Raw genomic sequence first — 20132 nt, 5'->3', positions numbered from 1 at the left:
TCTTGGAATTCAGAGTCACCTTCATAGTCCTGGAGGGGAAAAAGGTTTTTAGGGGTGGATTTGTGTCAACCTGCTGAGAAAGCAGCTCCTCATATCCTCCTGAACCATGCCTGATCTGCCTCCAAACACCAGTGACAGCAACTCCAAATGCCACCATACCCAGAGGTCCCAATCACTCCTCAATGCTTATATCAAATTTTTCCTTGGATTTTCCCAAAGGCTTGATCCAGGTGAGGAAAGAGTATGCAGCAATTTGCCAAATATTCACTGCATTAGCAATAAAGTAACCAAAGCTTATTTTCTCTTCTCATTTTCCTTAGGCTCTGGCCCTCCTCAGAGTTACCTGTAGCAAAACCAGACACCCAACAACTCAAAGAAAAGCAGCTGCCAAATGGTTGTGTTCTTTATGGGCTTAAACAGAAATGTTGCGGAAGAGAAATGCCACTTTACTTTTGAAACTGATTACTTCTGTATTAAAGCAGGAGAAGGAGAAAACCACTGTTTAAATAAAGGTTTATTACTTCACCTGTAATACACCTGTAATTCACCTGTAATTACTTCATCTTCTTACAAATACTTATCATTTTCCAGAAAGTATTAAATATTTTATATGTGAGAAAATTACCTAGGAAAAAGAACTTTTACTTATTAATATTTCCTCTGTAAGGACAGGGAGAGGAAAAAGGGGAAAAGGTGAGCTCAAACTGAGCTCTCTGCGCTGTAAAATTGCAGTATTCTTAAATATGCTTAACTTTCCCTAAAACACACCTAAAAAAGCAAAAAGATAGTTGGATAAAACTAATATTTTCTCATTCCTTACAGTTATTATTTCACCAAATCCAGTTTCTAAGCAGAAACACTCATTTACCCCATCCATCCTAATTGTTTTAGCCTTCATCACAGAGAGGACTGAACACCAGCTAATTTAAAGAGAATTTTGTGAGTGGATGTTTTGAGATCCATTGTAAGCACTGCACCAGTGTTTTATTTGTGAAACTTCCATACAGAATTTCAGCTTCATTGCTCTGATCTTTTCTTTGCCATCTCCAAATACTGTGGTTTTTTCTCAATTCTTCTTTTACACTTGCATTATGGTCGTTTTTATTTGTGTTAGGTCTCTGAAATCTCTTCCTCCTGTGGATTTCAGAGAAAAAATCACTGTGGAAAGGAGGGCAGAAGAGGCAGGGAAGGGAATTTGCTGCCTGTGGATCAGAGAAGCCATTAGGAGGCTCCCTGCTCTAGGTTTTTGACTAAATCTCACTCAACATCATGGTTTTAGATCAATTCCAGCCAAACCTCTCCAGTTCCTTTGTTTCCTTCCGCAGCCTGCGAGAAAACTTTCCAAGCAGGCATTAAAAACCTGCCTTGTTTATATTGTAATGAATGAGGAAATTTTCCAATATCTCAGCTTTTTCCCCAGCCCCACTGGGACCAGAATTTGGCAGCATTATAATGTGGGGGAAAGGAATAGTGGTGAGTGTTTTGCATCAGGTGTCAGCAGTGCTGCGCTCCCAGTGAACAATGGGGACATCAGACATGCACACCACTGGCCCAAAGAGCTCCTTAGGAAACAGTGTGAGTAGCCAAAATTAAATCTTCATTTCTCCACATTTTCCATCCATTGTTTTAAATAATTATTTAGAGCCAGTGCTTAATTGAAAGAACAAAATATGGGCAATGCCAAATTGGAAAGGGGAAAAGCAGCTCAGGGATTTGAAAGCAATCAGTGAGGCTCTGGGGCACAAGGAGGTTCATTTCTTAATCCAGGTGATGGTGCAAAAAGAGAGGGAGCATTGCTACACCTGTGTTTACCAGCATAGATTAAATGAATGTTGGGGGCTTTGTTTTTATTTATTTTTATGGTTGTTTGTTTACATTTATATTTTTAAGTGGTAGAGATGTCAACATTAGCAGCAGCCTGGGCTGCAGTGATCATGGCCTGGTGGTTTTTACAAGCCTGAGGTGTAGCCATGATATTTTCTGAAAAATCCCTTTGCCAGGATTCTTCCCCTGAGAAGCTGTGAGGCCTCAGGAACAAAATGTAAACATTGATTATCTGCTGCTGTGGAATGCAACAGGTGCATCTGGGATTGGTCTCATGTGGTTGTTTCTAATTAATGGCCAATCACAGTCAGCTGGCTCAGACTGTCTGGTCAGTCACAAGATTTTATTATCATTCTTTTCTTTCCTTTCAAGCCTTCTGATGAAATCCTTTCTTCTATTCTTTTAGTATAGTTTTAATATAATATATATATCATAAAATAATAAATCAGCCTTCTGAAACATGGTGTCAGATTCTCATCTCTTCCCTCATCCTGGGACCCCTGTGAACACCACCACACCTGAGGTATACAGGCCAGGCAAAGAGTCAGAACTCTGAATTTTAGAAGACCAAACTTTGAGTTGTTTAAGGAATCAGTGGATACAACCCCCTGGACACCTTCCCTCAGGGATAAAGGAGCTGTGCAGAGCTGGCCACTCTTTAGGAACCTCTTTATTCAAACAAAGAACACTCAGTTCTTCTTCTGGAGCAGCTGCCAGAACTGTGCAAATTGAACACCTGGGGAGGCTGGTGTGACAGTAGTTTCAGATTGAATCACCGCATTGCTGCAATAAATTGGACTGGGAATGCTGAATGCTCTTTTGGTTGTCTTTGCTGAAAAGGATGAACCTAAAGTGTGTTTGCCCTTTGTAAAGATGAAGAAAGTGACCCTTAGGAGGCTTTTTCCCTTGCAGTTGGTGGTAGCTGCAGTTCACTGGGGTTTGGATAAGGTCCTGTGTCATGTTTTCAGTGATTTCTGAACATTACACTGGTACTGGAACAGTTCAGAAGCTGCCACATCCACCAAGTGCACATCTTTAATACCTGTGACCAAATCACACAGGAAACATAACGGCACAGAAGTCAGCAATAAGTTACAAGGCTGCTTTTATTAAGATACCAAAATTCCTATGAACACAGTCACAACAGTTTCTGCTGAGCAAGCAAGGCATCAAATGCAAGCTACTGGTTCACATTTCCTCCAGAGGAGTGGTGCTCAGCTTTTGAAAATGGCATAGCTCCACCAAAATCAACAGGGAGATCTCTAATCCTGTCACCTCCAAGAAGTTCAGGATTGTAACTACTAAAATCTAGAAAAATATTTATAGTAAAATAGCTGAGCCTGTCACTGAGTGCAGAAGCCAAACACATTGCACATTTGACAGCAAATTGAGCAAAAGTTGAGACTCCTACACAACAAGAACTCATGGTTATGTTGTTGTCCAGGGAAGTTGTGGACTCCCCATCCCTGGAAGTGTCCAAGGGCAGGCTGAGAACCCTGGGATAGTGGAAGGGTCCCTGCCCATGGCATGAACTTGGAGCTAGGTGGCCTTTAAGGTCCCTTCCAACCCAAACCATTCTTTGGTTCCACGTTCATCAGACTAAGACTGCAAAGATAATTTATAGTTTCACCACTTACAACTAAAGGGATTTATTTTTTTTTTAGATCAGGATCTCATAACTCTTATTTCTATAAAGAAAAGACAAGTCAAAGTGTCTTAGTCCTTATAGAGTCACTTGAATCTAAAGCAGAATGCAAATGATTTCTCTGAAATTTATTGATATAAATAATCTCTAAAATCAATCAGTTCAACCTTTTGCAAAATGTGGAAGTCTTTTACCCAGTAATCTTACTGCCTAATGGAAACTGGACTAGGAGGATAGAAAAGCCGCTTTCCTATGCTATTCTGTACCCAAAAATCAGCACCTCAATGCTGTGACTACTGGAAACATCCATGACTTCAAGCTAAGGACCATTTTCCACTGAGAGTTATTTATAATGGTGTCCATTGAGCTTAAGGAGGAATTTATTTATAAGTTACTGAGTTGGATGTGACCCAGGCACAGCAGATTATCCCTGTGTAGGAGGAGTGGGTGCAGCAAACAGAATCCAGGGCTGGTGGGACAAGTTATTGTCACCTCTTCCCCTCCCACCTTCCAAGACCCTCACTGAGGAGGAGATTTGGGGCAGCAGAGAAGAGCAGCCCAGGAGAGAGCCCTGCATAAAGAGATTTTTGCTCCAGTTTATGCAGCTGACCAGACTGTTGTTGTACCCAGTGGACTGTGCACGGGGAGCCTGTGCTGCTGCACTGATGGTCGTGCAGCCAGGAATAATTCAGGTCAAATTTAACTCTTCATTTGCAATTGGAGAGCTCTCACTTAGGTGGGCAGCAGCGTGTGGCTTCACTGCACAATCATTAGGGTTTAATTGAGCTGAATACACAGGGACCAATTGATTTAACTGGAAAAAACATGGGCTGCCAGCAACAAAAATAGTTTCTTTTTCGATTTTTCTTTCTTTTCCACTGAAACCTTGTCAATTGCAGAATGAATCAAATTTAAAAACTCATGCTGAAGAACACCCTGAGCAGGTTAAAGCCCAGATCCACAGTGGATTTCCTTACTGGGTAGCAAGTCCAGTGCTGGTTCCCCAGCTTCTGTATACTTAGGGCGTTGCACAATTGGCTCTTCAACGCTGTTGCAGCTCAAAGTTTCAACCTCACCCTGAGTAAACAGCAAATTACAAACTGAAAAAGAAATATCTCTGAGGCTTTGCTGATTTACTTCCTTGAATATCAATGGAAACATGCAGCTTGTCAATATTAATAGCAGAAATGATGCTAAGATGAGCACATAGTGATATGTCACAGTGAGAAATCAGATCTTGAAACTCAAAGAGAGAGCCAGATGTCTTTGTTTTCTTCCCTCCTATTTTACCAGTGGAAAAACTGCCAAAATTCACTTCAACCTGAAGCTGTTGTCACAAAGAGTTCTCAGGATACCAGGGAAGAACCAGATTGCTAAGAAAAAACAACATGCAGGGGAGAAAGGGGGTATAGAAGCTTTTTATATATTACAATAATTTGAAAGAGTCAGTGATGTGCAGAGCAAGAAAAGTCAAATGTTGAGTGAAGACAAACTTCAGTTCTCCGTGTGATGAGATATGATTCCACTAGGAAAAAAAATATATAAACCAATTTAATCAGGAGTGAGACACGTAATCAACTCCCTTCCAAAGACAGTAAATACATGGGAAAGAAGAGCTGAGTAGTGCCAGCTCCAAAATGGAGAAGTGTTATGAGCCTGACAACATCATTTATGCTACAGCACCTTTGCACAACTCCAGAATTCCCATTACTGAATAATTACTCAGGAGAGCAGAATGATGAATGCAAGAGAAGCCACTCTTGCTCTGTGGAGAGACTCAGAGATTCCACGTGTAGGTTTGAATTAGTGAACCTCAATGTGCCGTTTTTGCTGGCTCCATGGTGGGATTTATGATGGAACTGCAGCTGCTGGAGTTGTACCAAGCAGTCCTGGGCACCTTCCCTTGGGGCTCCTGGCACGTCCAGCCCTTGGGAAGCCACCAGAGCATCACCCTCACCTGCAGCCATCCCCCAGGAGCTGCCCAGAGATGGGTGAGAGGGATGAAAGAGATGGAAATACAGCAAAATACAGTGACCACTCAGGACTTACAAGCAGGAAGCTGGGATGGTGCCCCCTGCCCTTTGCCTGGGTGTGTATTAAATTATACAGTTCTGTGCTCATTGAATTGAAATGGATTATCTGCAAATGGCACAGGGATGTGTCCAGTGCATCTTTTCCAGAATTCCCATTACTGAGATATTACTCAGAAGAGCAGAATGATGAATGCAAGAGAAGCTGTTCTTGCTCTCTGGAGAGGCTCAGAGATTCCATGAGTAGGTTTGAATTCAATGAACCTCAATGTGCCCTTTTAGCTGGGTGATGGCTCCATGGTGGGATTTAGGATGGAACTGCAGCTGCTGGAGTTGCACCAAGGACTCCCAGGTACCTTCCCTTGGGGCTCCTGGCACAACCAGCCTTTGGGAACAGCACCCTCACTTGCAGCCATCTCCCAGGAGCTGCCCAGAGATGGGTGAGAGGGGTGAAAGAGATGGAAATACAGCAAAATACAGTGACCACTCAGGACTTACAAGCAGGAAGCTGGGATGGTGCCCCCTGCCCTTTGCCTGGGTGTATATTAAATTATATAATTCTGTGCTCATTGAATTGAAATGGATTATCTGCAAATGGCACAGGGATGTGTCCAGTGCATTGCCCTGTGAGAGGCCACTGACTAACTCTGGCAATAATGGCAAATAAACCTTTTCCAGGAACAGAATTCCATCCACAGCAAACATCCTTGAGCTGTGAAGAGCTGTTAGGTGTTGTTCCTCAGCCTGCTTTCTCACTTCTCTCTCCTCCTCTTAAAGAGACAAGCATGAAAATTATGCTGAGCTGCTAGAATAGACTAATTTTACAGAAAAAGTGCTGAATTCTGTGCTATCCTGAAAAAGTGTTAAATTCCCAAGACCACGTGGCAGTGGTTGTCTCCTCAGAGCTGTGTTTTCAGATTCTCTGCAAGCACATGTAGGCTTGCAATCTCTCAATATTTCAAGCTCTTTATGTTTAACATCCCACTACTTTCTCAAAAAAATCTCAAAAAAATAACAATTAAACCCAAGCTTTTGCAGAAAAGTTTCTGAGAAGCTTTCTTGAACTTCTGAGAAAAATTTATAAAGAGAGTGGTAAAGTTTCTCTCCTGTATTACAGTAGTCACTGATTTAAACCCAAAAATTACGTGGCTTTTAATGGAAATGTTTATTGGTGTTTTCTAGGGTGATGTGCTATTTACTCTGACTGAGATCAAAGCCATGAAGGCAAAATGCTGTTTTCCTCCTCTTGCAGCTTGAATCATTTGAAAACAGGGAAAAACAGTTGGAATTTCTTTCTTACTTGTATGGCCTTTACCCACAGCAAAAAGGACAGCAGCTTCAAATATTCTCATATAAAAGGTGGTCATACACAAGTATTTCACCATTTCAGGAAGAGATAAGCAGCTAAAAAAATGCAACTGATCATAATTGAGTACTTACATGTGAGTCACTAATCATAGAACACTTGGTAGCTGAAGTTGTCAGACTTGATCCTGAGGTTGCATCTTCCTGTCTTTCGCTGGTACTGGAAAATGAGCAGGGTCACAACTCCCAGCACAAAACCAAGCACAGCAAGGGCTATGAGGATGATGGATCCAATTCCCACTCCAGCCTCCTTCTCTCTCTTGGAATCAGATGCTGAAAAAAAAAATAAATCAAGAGGTGAAAGAAAAAATCTTGAAATTCCTAGATCTTTTAGTGGGGAGAGAAACAAGCCCTGCATGTTAATTAGCAATGTGCCAGTACAGAACTGTGCTATAGAAGTGTATCAGCCTCTGGGGAGGGTGATTCTCATGGAAAGGGTGTGAGGACAGACCATGTTCTCTCTTTATAGTGTAGAGTCCCTGCAGACATGAGTGTGATTTTCAGCTAAAGTAAGAATTAAAGAATTAGTACTGGTGACTTTTTGAATGCTGCCTTACTTTCAGAAGTACTTTAGAGGGGAAGCATTCCCCTGTCTTAACCCTGCCTCCATTCATCTATGATAATAAAAATGAGTTGATCTGCTTTTCTCATGTATGTGACTGTTCTTCAAACACAGAGTATTTGGGGGAGGATTCTCTGCTGGATGTGGCTCAGTGGAGTGACACTGGCTTGGTGTCAGTGCTGCACCTGAGCAGCCTGGGGCTGTCTGCAATGTCTGCACAAGCCTGGCACACAGGGCACAGGGCCTGCAGGAGCCCTGTGCCCTGCTGGAAGAGCAGACTCAGGGGGGAAGCAAAGAACGACTCAAATGCCCCAGAGTGGGCACAAGTCAAGCCCCACATTGCCAAGTGCCTCCCAAGGCACCACAGATCACAGACAGAAAGGGTTCTCCTGGTTCCCTTTGAAACACTTCCATATATTTGTCCAAATCTGCAAGCAGAAAACCCTCTCCCTTTATTATTATGCCTCTCTTGATGTTTATACAAGTTATTATAAGAACAATCAAGTTCTTCCTTCCTGCAAAGGCTCGATGCACCTACAAAAACCTGCATTTGCTTACATTTACAAAACATTTGTTTGCTTACACTTTCAGGACAGCACTTGTTTTGCCAGGCACTTGTGTGGTACCTGAGGCACACAGAAGATAAATATCACTGCAATTAGACAGAAGGTTTCTGGCCAAAGGGCACTGCTGGCAGCCACAAAGGTCAGTGAGAGCAGTTCAAGCTACAGACACCCAGGGCATCTTTCCAAGACAGACCAGAGCAGTGCTGTGTAATATATTCAGTCTCATTTTTGAGTTTCAGCATGGAACAAAGGAATAAAGTAGAACATGCACAGTGGAAATGGCAGCCTGTGGCCAGACACAGGGCAGGCCCTCCTGGGGACATGGAACAGTGGCCTTTGCCATGGCATGTGACCAAGTGCTGGCAGAGCAGGTAAGGTTTTTCATGTTTCACTCCAGCATTTACACCTATTATTACTGACATCATTATTAATATTATCCCCTTCAACACAGAGATGTAGATCACTTAAAATGTGGAGTGGTTATCCAAACTAGAAATAAGAGAGAGCATCCAAAAGTGCCATCTTTGCCTAGAAATCAATTTATCAATTTAGCACAACCCAGAGGAAGCTCCCGTCACCAGAGGCCCTTTAGGGAAATGACCATTTCTCAAAATTATAAATGAATCAGGATCTCCAGCAAGAATGGGAATGGAAGCTACTTGTAAGAGCTAAACAAAAAAAGCTGCATTCGTTATTTTATTTTATTCTTTTTTCAACAACTAATTCAGAAATGAGCACAGAGGGTCTGTTTGAACAGACCATGTAATGGAAGAAAAATACCTTCTTCTAAGTCAGAGTAAGTTCCTAGATCCAAAAGAACATTATGAACTTTCAGTTTATGGCAGCCACGAGTTAAGACTCTGATATTGGTGAGCCAAACCCCTCTCAATGAGTGTTTTATGTTAAGGCATAAATGTAAAGCTGGAGTGGGTCAAATGACTGAAAACATGGGAGACCACAGGTGCCCTTGAAAGCATCTCTCAGGTTAAATGCAGAAGAATCAGGTGCATAACAAATTAGACTTTGCTTGTCCCTAGTGCTGGTGTTTGCCCTCAATTTGCACTGCACGAAATTACCCAAGGGTGCTGTGCATCAGCTGTGCTCTGCCACTTCCCTCACTGTGGTAATGAAGTCAGCACCAGGGAGCCAAAGGAAACACAACAATAAAATCTCCTACATCCTCTGATTTGGGACTTCAGAGCCCAAAATAATTGCAGACTAACAGCAGTAAACACTTGAAAAACCGATTGCAATCTGAAAGATCAACTCTGCTTTCACACCTTACAATTGAAATAATTGTTTGATTTTGTGGTTGTTGCACTTGCTACCCTGTGCAAACAGCCACACAAAAGCACTTTATCTTTTTTTCTACATTCCCTTGACAGCCTGACAGTCCCTGCTCTGAGGAGCTTCTCCAGGCTGCCACGTGGCTCCAGCAGGAATGCCTGCTCCCAAGGAACACAGAGGGGCACAAAAACCCCTGTGTGTCTGTTGAAGATTGCAATGCAAGATGTTTTCCATTACCCTCTGTAGGGCAGATTACCTTTGTCAAGTGGGCAGTTTGCTTTATGTCTCTCTCTGAGTGACCACATTCACTCCTCCCTGGGAGGGGGCATTGCTGATAACAGCTATTGAATGTCACTGCAGGGCTGATAAGAACTACAGCATCCCACTGGGAGATGTGAGCCCAGAGGGAGGAGCCAAGCATTCCTACCCAGATATAATCCAGAGGTTTTGAGACACCAGCACGGCTTCTCCATGGGATTCCCCACAGGAACAGCAGCTGCCTCTTCTCCCACTGGATCCTCAGAGGAAGAATACATCCTTCTCTACAGATCCAACAGACCCCTTTGCTCCAACAGAGCCACCCCTGACACTGCAGCAGGGCTGCAGCCACAATTCCAACGGGACTGCCACCAACACCCTGACCCACAGGGTGTCAGGTTGTGTTCTGACTCTGTCAGTGTTGTTCTAGTGTACTGCATTGTTTATTTTATCCTTTATTTTTTTCTTTCCCTATTAAAGAACTGTTATTTCCTGCTCCCATATTTTTGCCTGAGAGCCCCTTAATTTAAATTTTATAGCAATTGGGAGGGGTGGGGAGGGTTCACATTCTCCATTTCAGGGGAGGCTCCTGCCTTCCTTAGCAGACTCCTGTCTTTCCAAACCAAGACAGTGTCACAGGCCAGCACAAATAATCCTGGCATGATAGTCTGTTCTCAACTCACCAGCTGATTTCCACAGGGGTCCCCAGGATGTTCTGTGCAGGGAGATGGTTTCTCCAGCCTTCAGGAGCCGAGTCCTTGCATGGCACCTCTGCAACATCAATTCAAATTTCAACAAGTCATGTGGCTTATTAATTCAAAATACAAAACCCTCTGATGGGTTTGTGAGAGCCCAGTGCTACTCTCACCATCCAGCTTTTGTTTCTTAATGTTATGCTCTGTTAAACTGAAATTAGCACCAAAAGAAATGGCATCAGGGAAAAATCAGTATAAAATCTGTAATTAGTCACACTGGAACACACTGCTGTGAACAGACACTTCACACAGACAACCTTTTCATTAACTTGCTGTTTGTTTTTGTAAGAGAAACCTTATGGGAGAATAAATTTATCACTAAGGCCAGGGGTTTGCAAGCACTTTTGTTTGGATGTTTGTGCTGCCCATGGCCAGGGGTTTGCAAGCACTTTTGTTTGGATGTTTGTGCTGCCCATGGCAGGCACAGCAGATCCTGCAGCCAGCACCAGCAAAAGCATCAGCAGCTTTCAGACCCTGCTGAGCCAGGTGTCATTCTGAAGCTACCCATAGCTTCAGTGACAAGAAAACCACTAATCTGGGAACTACAAGGCTGAAATCCCTGTCCTGGCAGCACATTCACAGGCATTTTCTGTGCACTTCCTTTTTTTATGTTTGCTGCCTTTTTGTTTTAAGTCGCAGCCCAAAGGTCCCTGATGGGAACCAAAACCTCCTGGCATTATTCAAAGGGTACTGTGGCTCTCCTGGAAGGGCACAAAAAACCCCAGAGAACTGGCAGCATCATACCATGACCAACAAAATCAGCAGGATGGTGTCTTACCAGCTTGTTTACACCAGAATGTCCCATCAGTGTTACCAGTTTGTCTGCACTGGAAAACCTCTACAATCCACTGCCAGCAAAAGTGTCTTCAGCTGGGTCAGCCCCCAGAAAAATACCCATGTGGTTATTTATGACTTTGGTCTGCTCTCAAGTAGCTTTCCCAGGTAGGTGGATCCATTAGAGAACACATCTATGTAGTTGCTCCCTGGTGGCAATGAATTTTTGGTTCTACATGGCCATGGAGCAGCCACATTCCACCAAACATCTGCATGGTGGTGGCACATCACTCCTCTTCCCATTCAAAGTAATTTTTCTCACCCATTTCTTGCTGCTTTTCTCCTCAGCCAGTCAATATTTTTCAGCTCTAAACTTGAGAGCACCTTACTCTCTTCCACAGAGGAAACAAGGAATAAATAGACCGAGTAAGAAGAAATAATCCAAGATGTAAATATTGAGTGTGTGGGTGAAGAGCTGAGCTAAACCTGCCCTGCAGCAAGTCACTGTTCCCCACAGTAACAGATCAGAGGGTCAGATCCCAGACCCAGGGCACCTTCCCAGCCATCTTCCATTATTTACAAATATCCTCTGTTTTTGCTCATTTTCCTTGATCTTTGCACCTTCTGCAGCTCCTCCTCCCTCCTCTGCAAAAGCCATTGCTCACCCTGTGTAGATGTGCCTGGTGCTTGTCTTCCCCACATCACAATTTAGCCTCAGTTGACTTGTGAGGAAGACAAGGACTTCTACTTCTGAATAGGGGTAAATTTTGCATAGGAGAAAGAACAATGAATCCTATAGATATACTTATATTCACACTCAGCTGCAAAAACTGGAGCCATCTTACCATTGTCATGTTTCCTGTCCCTACTTTTTTTTTTTGGTTTATTATTTTCTTTTAATCTGGAGGAAGCCTTATACTTTGAGAAAGGAAACATGCATCTTCTGGTAGCATTTTAAAATCCTTTAGGAAGAGATCCTTTGCTTTATAATGAGTTTAAACTGTTTTATTTAGAGCTAGAGGAAAGTGTTGAACAATGGGGGAACACCAAACTGCTAATGAAAACATCCTTGATAGAAAAAGAGCCAGGAAGGTTGGCAGAGGAAGAGGAGAATTCCCAAGTGTCAGTTAGTAATAAAAAAGCCATCAGTTAAACATATTTTTCCTTCTTTCTATGGTAGAAACACATTTTCAGATAAAGCTGTGTATCACTTACTTGCAAGTAAAAAGAAACAATGCAATGCTTTGTAGCACAGACAATTAAAAACTGCAGTTCTTATCAGAACATGGCTTGGATTATTGCTTTAAAAAGCAGTCAGGCTTTTAAAAAGCCATAATAATCTCTATTAAAGTCACAGCCCTAGAAACTTAATGACACTGAGCTTCCTTTTCTGGCACCTAAACTCTCAGTTGAAGAAGGAAATCTGTAGGGGATAAGAAAAAAAGGACAGAACAAAATATAAATTTACTCAGAGATTCTTCTGACACTGCTACTCTGTGAGTCCCTATTTTGTGACACATCCATCTGAGGTGACACTTTTCTACCCAGCCTAATTTCATTGCTTTTAGTCATCCTTAAAATGAGTGAAAGGTCCAGTTCTTAGGTTCCTCAACTCTGTGCAATCTCCATGCTTTTACTAGGAGATGAGACACAGGAGGAAAAGCTGAAACTTCCACATGGTTGTGGTGTTTCCCCACTTCTCTCTGCTCTCAGCAGAGAACAAAGGAAAACTCTACAGTTATTTTAAACCTTGTTTGGAAACATTACTCCCTCCATCCCATTGCAGGACTCCATATGGCACTAAGTACATTTTTTGGGGGGGAAATAGCAAATCAGAGCAAAACACTTACAGTCCTGCAGGTGCTTCCTGGTGACTCCACACAAATACGAATTCTGCAGTGTAAGTAAACCACAGAGTTGTTGACCAAGGAGAAAATTTTCATCTTAAACTGAGCTTTGCTTGAATTCCCATTTTCCACCAGCGTGGTGTAAGTATTTGGGATGGGGCAGCTGAAAAGGGGGACAAAAACCACACAGAGCAGCTAAGGCTAGAGAAGGCAGGTTTTGGTTATAGCACAGAACTTGGTTTTAAGGCTTTCCTTTCTTTGGGAAGTCACAGCCAGACCCTTCAAGAAGCAGCTCTGGCAGTGCAATGGTGATAAGAGGCTTTTTGCTGCTTTATTCTCACAGTAACAAGTGCAACAGGAGATGTGAGAAGTGGTTGGAGAACTGGAGAAGGAGGGAAAGAGTAACAGAAAGAAAGATTTAAACTTGGCTTCACCAAATTGAAAAAAACCCCTCAAACTTAATGGACTAGATTTTGTTACTGAGCAAAATGTTTATCCTATATTTTAAGGTGAGCCTAAGAAATATGAAACGGGTGAGATCAGGAATCCAGACAGGAACAAACCTCCTCTTTCACCAGAGGCTGCTCTAATATCATATGTGAGGAATTAAATATCCTATTTCCTTGTTGACAAGAGACACATAAGCTCTTGATAAAGCTGCAGCCACAAGCTCTGAACCATAGATCAGGAGATAAAGCACCCATTTTTCAAATGCTCTTTCACTACTGACTGCCAAAATCACCTTCAAGTGATTTCTTCGGGTTAAAAGGACAATTCCCTCACAAAACTGGGAGGAAGATGACCAAACCCAAAAAACTTTCACATAGCCCTTTGAAATCCCTTTTCATATCAATATTTCTTGTTCAAAGAAGGTGTAACCAGGTCAGATAGAAAGGGACTGTGCATGTGAATGATGAGAACAGATGTAAAAGCCATTTAAAATATAACACATTATGAGTCAGTATCACTGTAAGACCTAAGGCATGGCTCATAGTATTTGCAAATGGCATTGCTGTACCTGTTGCTGATGAAAACAAATGGCAGGGGATCCACTGAATTATTGGTTGGAGTGGCCCAGCAGTCAGTGAGAACCACCTTGAGCTGGCTGTCTGCCCTCTGCATCCCCACCTCCATCAGCACATCCTCACTGGCAGAGACACTGAAATTTCTGGGCACTGGGGAGCTCCCAATGAACAACTGCATTTCTGTCCTGAAGTATCCAGGTCCATGCAAATCCTCAAAGATGGTGTAAAGTCTGAAAAATCAATTATCCTTTTTTAAAGACCACAAAGTTGACTGGGAGTTTCTGCAAGTCTTAAATCGGTGCTTGTTCCCCCACATAATTAAAATCTGCAGTCCAGGATGGCAGGACACTGTTCAAAAGGAAAGGTGGAAAAGCATGGAATTTTCAGCTGGGAAGGTAGAGAGAATGGAAACACAAGTGGGAAAATCCAAAGGGTGGTCTCAGCAATTCAAACAGGGCAGAGAGAAATACCAGGGTGGAGCAGAAGGGGAACAAGGCTATGAGCTCTCTGAAAGCTCAAAATAAGGACAGTAAAAGCTTAGCCAAAAAAAAATGAGACAGGGAAAATCTGAACAGAAAGTGAAAGGCATGAGAAAATTATAGAACTGAAAGAAAAGTGGCCTGACAAAGACTTTTTTGGGGAATAGGAAGGAAAATACAATCTCTGGACAGGGCTAGGAAACAGGAGCTGGATTTGGTGCCAATAGTTTAAGCAGGGTGATGGGCAGGAGAGGAGGTGCACTTGTCTGAAGGGAGGACACTCCCATGACAGAAAGGCTTGGGCTGTCACATTTTCTGTCAGCACAGCTCTGATTTTCTAGGAAGTGTGGCTCTGATTCCATCTTACTTGAAGGTGGGGCCTTTCACAACAAAAAAAGTATTTGTATTATGTATCTTCTGTTTTTTCAAGATGACCAAATAAGGATTAGTGGAGGGTTAAAAACTGCCATTCTCAGAAGCCACATAGCAATCTGCAGGCCCACATCAGGTGGAAAGATAAATAATTTATATGCTCCAAAAGCAGAAAAATGCTGGTTTTGCTACAAGGGGTTGCCCAGGAAGGCAATGAGGAGAACAGGAATTCTGACTCCTAAACCTGCAGTTCCCAAAGGTTTATTTCCACCTGTGGTTTAGCCAGGTAAAGGCCAACTTGTTGGATCTACTGGCACATTAGTTGGAGTAGGAGAGGAGCACAACAGGGATCTCCTTGATGTCTTGGACTGGCTACCTAGAGCACAGGCTAGACAGAGTCAGAGAATAAAGTGGATATTTATTAAAGGCCTCTAACAAATACACCTTGGGCTGTGCAGGAGCCCGGCAGAGGCTACAGCCAAGATGGATGAGGGTCATGAGTTTTTCAGGCAGATACAAGTTTGGTCTATTTGCATATCAGAGGTTAATTGTCCAAGTAATTAAGTCACATTCCCTCACTTTGCTTCCCCCAATTTACTTTTGTTTATACTTTTCAGGCCTGAGGCTGTGATGATGACTTTGGTTCTCAGGTCTGGAAGGACTGTTTGTCTGACCACACTGTGAGGAGAGCTTACACACACTCTACATGGAATTCAGATTTATACACTAATGCAGTACAGGATCTGAAAAATAGAACAGCTAAAACTTAAGGCATCATTCTGAGCACAGAACTCCCAGATTGCTCCCAGTGCCGCCACTGGATACAGCTACAGCCCCTGTGGGTTTTCCCAATGCAGCAGAATTTCAAAGCAGAGAGAGGTGGTCCTCACCTTTCTGCAGTGAACCCAGAGGAAGTTAAGACATCGTTTTGAAACACACAGTGGATGGGACTGGCAATGTTCAAGTGGTGGATTATTCCCTGAGCAGAAACATCATTCCGAAGGGTGGTCCTCACCACAGTAGTAGTCATGTTCTGCAGCACAGAAAGGAGAAAACACATCAATATTTCCAGGGATGTACCAGAGCTTTCCACTTTCAGGTGCTTGGGTGTTCCTCATTCTCCTGACAGCAAAAATCAAACAGATTAAACCTCCAGTATCTTTGTTGCTGTACAGAGAGGGAAAGAAAATACACCAGTCTTCTTCCTTTTCCTTTTTGTCATATCATAGAATCATAGAATCACAGAACTCTGTGACCGTGTTCACAGGGGTCTGAGGATGAGGGAAGAGATGAGGATCTGACTCCATGTTTCAGAAGGTTGATTTATTATTTTATTATATATATTATATTAAAACTATACTAAAAGAATAGAAGAAAGGATTTCATCAGAAGGCTGGCTAAGAATAGAGAAAGAAAGAATGATAACAAAAGCTTGTGTCTCAGACAGAGGTCTGAGCCAGCTCACTGTGATTGGCCATTAATTAGAAACAACCACATGGGCCAATCCCAGATGCACCTGTTGCATTCCACAGCAGCAGATAATCATTGTTTACATTTTGTTCCTGAGGCCTCCCAGCTTCTCAGGAAAAGAAATCCTAAGGAAAGGATTTTTCAGAAAATATCATGGCTACAGAAGTCCACCAACAGCTTTGGTTGGAAGGGATCTTAAAATCATTAAGTTCCAAACTCCCTGTCATGGGCAAGGCCACGTTCCACTAGACCAGGCTGCCCAGAGCCCCATCTGGTCTTGAACACTTCCAGGGGTGGGACAATGATCATTCCTTAGCTATGGTCATTGCTCCAGGAGGGAGTTTCTGTACTTTGGCATGGTCTGAACATAGCCATTGGTTTGGGATCCAAAGAGAGCTGGCACTCTTTGTCCCCACTGCTGGTAGCTATTGAAGTATTTGTCACTATGAGGTGTGACAGTGTTCACAGGGGGTTTCAGATGAGGGAGGAGACGAGGATTTGACTCCATATTTCAGAAGGCTTGAATTTATTATTTTATGATATATATTACATTAAAACGATACTAAAGGAATAGAAGAAAAGGTTTCATCACAGAAGGCTAGCTAAGCTAAGAATAGAAAAGAATGAATAACAAAGGTTTGTGGCTTGGACAGAGAGAGAGCTAGCTGTGCTGTGATTAACCATTTATTAGAAACAACCACATGAGACCAATCAAAGATGCACCTGTTGCATTCCACAGCAGCAGATAACCATTATTTACATTTTTTCTTTGAGGCCTCACAGCTTCTCAGGAGGAAAAAATCCCAAGGAAAGGGTTTTCATGAAAAGATGTCTGCGACAATGAGGTGATGAAATTACTTTTAAGAAAAGACAGCTGCAAAGGGAACCCAGAAGAGGCATGGGAAGTGACTCTCAGTTTGGACAGGCCCTTGAGTTTTGCTGCCTGACCTCAAAGATTCCCCTTCTCTTTGGTGACAGAGTTAACTTTCCATCACAGGAAGGGGATTTTTTTCTCCAACAGAAGTTCAGCAACCAATAGCCTGCACACCTAGCTAAGGATCTGCCACTGCCTCTCCCACCCTGAAAGAGAAATAAAGTGCTCCAGGCCTTGCTGGCATTCCCTCATCAGAGGACTTACGGTCTCAACCTGGGTGCCACAGTCGCTCCAGCCCGCCTGCAGCACGACGTGGGTGCCATTGCTGGTGCTCACATTGCAGCCAGGCTCCCCCAGGAACAGGGAACTCTCTGGGATGGACTCCTGCTGCAGGAACCTCTTCTGGATGGCAAGGACAATCCTCTCAATCTCACAAAACACACTCACAGCGTCTTTAATGGAAACCAGGGGGGCTGGAGGTGCTTGAGGAGAAACATCAGGAGCTGCCATGGGATCCATGGCGAGAGGACTCAGCACTGTGCTGGAGAACATGGGGTCCTCCAGAGCTTTGTGCTCAGCAGGAGAGAAGTCCAGTGAAGCAAGGGAGGAAACATGAGCTGAAGTTTGCAGAGATGTCACAGGTAAAACTGCACTGTTCACAGGTTTCTTATCTGTCACTGTTGCCTTCTGGCTGAAGGGAAGTGCTGAAGAGAGCCAAAAATAAAGGTACTGTTGTAATTTACATGTTGGGATTGGTCTCATTAAGCAAAAGCAAACTCTTAGGAGGAAACTCACAGTTAGTGGCAGGAAAATAGTTTCTTTTGTTCTTTTAACCTGCGCTACTTACTGCCAAAGCTGGGGCTTTTTTAGAAAGGAGCCCATGAGACACATAAAGTGCCTGTCTATCAGAAAAGCTGAAATGCTTTATTTCCAGGCAGCTGCAATAATTAGTGTGTAACACATGTACATACAGCTTTTGGAAGATCAGTGCTTGCACAATATTCCCCACTGGAGGTTGCTCAGCAAGTATGCTTTTGCCTGGAGCTGTAGGAGACTGCCCAGTTCATCACCAGGAGTTTGATAAAAAAGCACAGGCCTCATTTACGACCAGTTACTACCCAAAAGATGGGACCTTGAGTTCTTTGGAAAACTCATTTTGGGAGATCCATGGGACAAAGCTCATGTGGCAGCCCCATATTGCAGGTGTGTCCTGAGAGAGAGGAATAAATGTGTCAGTGGCAATCTGTAATGGTTCCAGGAAGAAAAAAGTGGGGGAAAAGGGAAGAACAGGTTCAGATCAATGTGTGTCAAACACCCAACATCCAGCACAGGTCTGGGGTTACACCCTAAGTTCAAACCTGTCACCCACCAATGACTGACAGAGAGTCAGGATAATAAACTCAATTTGCAGGAAAGCACAAACAATGTGTGTCATTGAACAAAACTTCTCTTAAATAATGTTCGTGGCTAAAACATAAAAATACCACCTATTTCCCAAGCAATAAATAAAATCTGTACGCATATATAAATCCTCTTGGAACTGCCCAGCTTCCAGAAATGCCCCAAATGAAAAAACCACTGATTTGCACACTAAAGGAAAGAAAACAAAAGTTGGAGCTCTTCCAGAGCTGGATTTCCCAAAAGCTTATCATCACATTAATATCTTAGTTAAAACTGAACAAATGTTGATATCAATTGGCAAATCATTGTGACTTCAGTAAAAAATGTTCCTTATCATGGTGGTTACAAAACAAATATAAATTACTGAAGAAGCCTAAGAGAATTTAGGAAATTAAGGACCTATCATACAGCAGCGAACAAATGACTTGAGGAAAGAGAAGCCAGATGAATCAGCTCATAGAAAAATGTAGTTTGTAATATCAGCATTTCCTCCCTGCTGCCATACAGAGGTCAAGCCACCTATCAAGTATTTTCTGTTACTTTTTCTATTAACTCTTCTATTCCCTCTGCTACTGCTATGAAAATCAATAAGAATCTTGACAATCCTGTCAAATTTTTGTGGCAAGTATGAGGATCAGAACTCTTAAAAGAACCCTACAGCATTAAAATTAATGCAGTTTATTCCCACTGCCAAGGAGATGCTTCTAACCCCAGGAGCCTCCTCAATTTTCCCCCCATTTCACAATTCTGAGGAGATGCTGAGTAAATGCCCAACATGACTGAAGCAGAATCCAGATTGTAATCTAGTTGCTGTCTTAATTTTTACCTGGCCAAAATTTTCATTTTTGAGAGAAAAACCATGCTTTTACTTCACTTTCTCTTTCCAAAGTCTAAAAACTGGAGCAAACCAGAGCACATGTGGGACTCAGAAAGCAGCAGCAGCCACCTGCTCTACGGGGACCTGTCCCTAAACAAACCCTTTGTTTTAGCCCAGGTTTGAGGGAGGAAGGCATTCTACAAAGAACCACCATAATATAGTTGTGATCCTACTAATTACCAGGATATGTAACTTTCCAGATTTACAGCTGTGAGTGTAACAGGGAAAAAAAAAAAAAAAAAAAAAAAAACAAAAAAAAAAAACAAAAAAAAAACAAAAAAACAAAAAAAAAACCAAAAACGAGCAGAGCATAAATGTTTCTGAAGTAATTTTGCATGAGATTCTAATTGACAGCTCATAATAAAGAACAAATGGATCATGTCAGGGATTCATGATTTGGGGGTTTTTTTTCAGAGGTGACTTGTGAAACAGATTTCAGCTGCACTTAGTCAGGAGATTAATGTTGTTTGTTACTTACTTCAATTACATTTAAAAGAAAAGAAGTTGTATAATCAGCTTTGGCAAAGTGTGGGCTTTCACCTGAGCTCCAGACCCAGAGGTGTGTGAGGAAAACAACTATTCCCAGTGAAGAAGAACTCACATATCCATTTATTTCTTGGGATTTCTATTTAATGGAAAAATTATTAGTGCAAAGCAGAGCATAAGGTGTTTTTAGATTATTTTAAACAAGTGCTAGTTATGGCTGTGTTCAGGGACTTAT

At 42.5% G+C, this 20132-nt stretch overlaps 1 protein-coding gene across 1 annotated transcript in view; it reads right to left on the bottom strand.

The window, feature by feature from the left end:
- Nucleotides 1–2957: 2957 nt before the first annotated feature.
- UMODL1 (uromodulin like 1) overlaps nt 2958–20132 on the bottom strand; it is a 79995-nt gene continuing 62820 nt past the window's right edge. Inside the window, exons 14-20 of the mRNA XM_063179519.1 lie at nt 17398–17837; nt 15680–15822; nt 13932–14168; nt 12917–13076; nt 10221–10308; nt 6940–7137; nt 2958–4994 (exon numbers count right to left, since the gene is read on the bottom strand). Coding sequence (XP_063035589.1) covers nt 6950–7137; nt 10221–10308; nt 12917–13076; nt 13932–14168; nt 15680–15822; nt 17398–17837 — 1256 coding nt within the window. The 3' untranslated portion in view covers nt 2958–4994; nt 6940–6949. The remainder of the gene's footprint in view (nt 4995–6939; nt 7138–10220; nt 10309–12916; nt 13077–13931; nt 14169–15679; nt 15823–17397; nt 17838–20132) is intronic.

Source organism: Melospiza melodia, chromosome 2, assembly GCF_035770615.1.
Source record: "Melospiza melodia melodia isolate bMelMel2 chromosome 2, bMelMel2.pri, whole genome shotgun sequence".
Lineage (NCBI taxonomy): Eukaryota > Metazoa > Chordata > Aves > Passeriformes > Passerellidae > Melospiza > Melospiza melodia.
The sequence above is the reverse complement of the archived record's forward strand: the minus strand, read 5'-3'. Positions and strand labels throughout refer to the sequence as shown.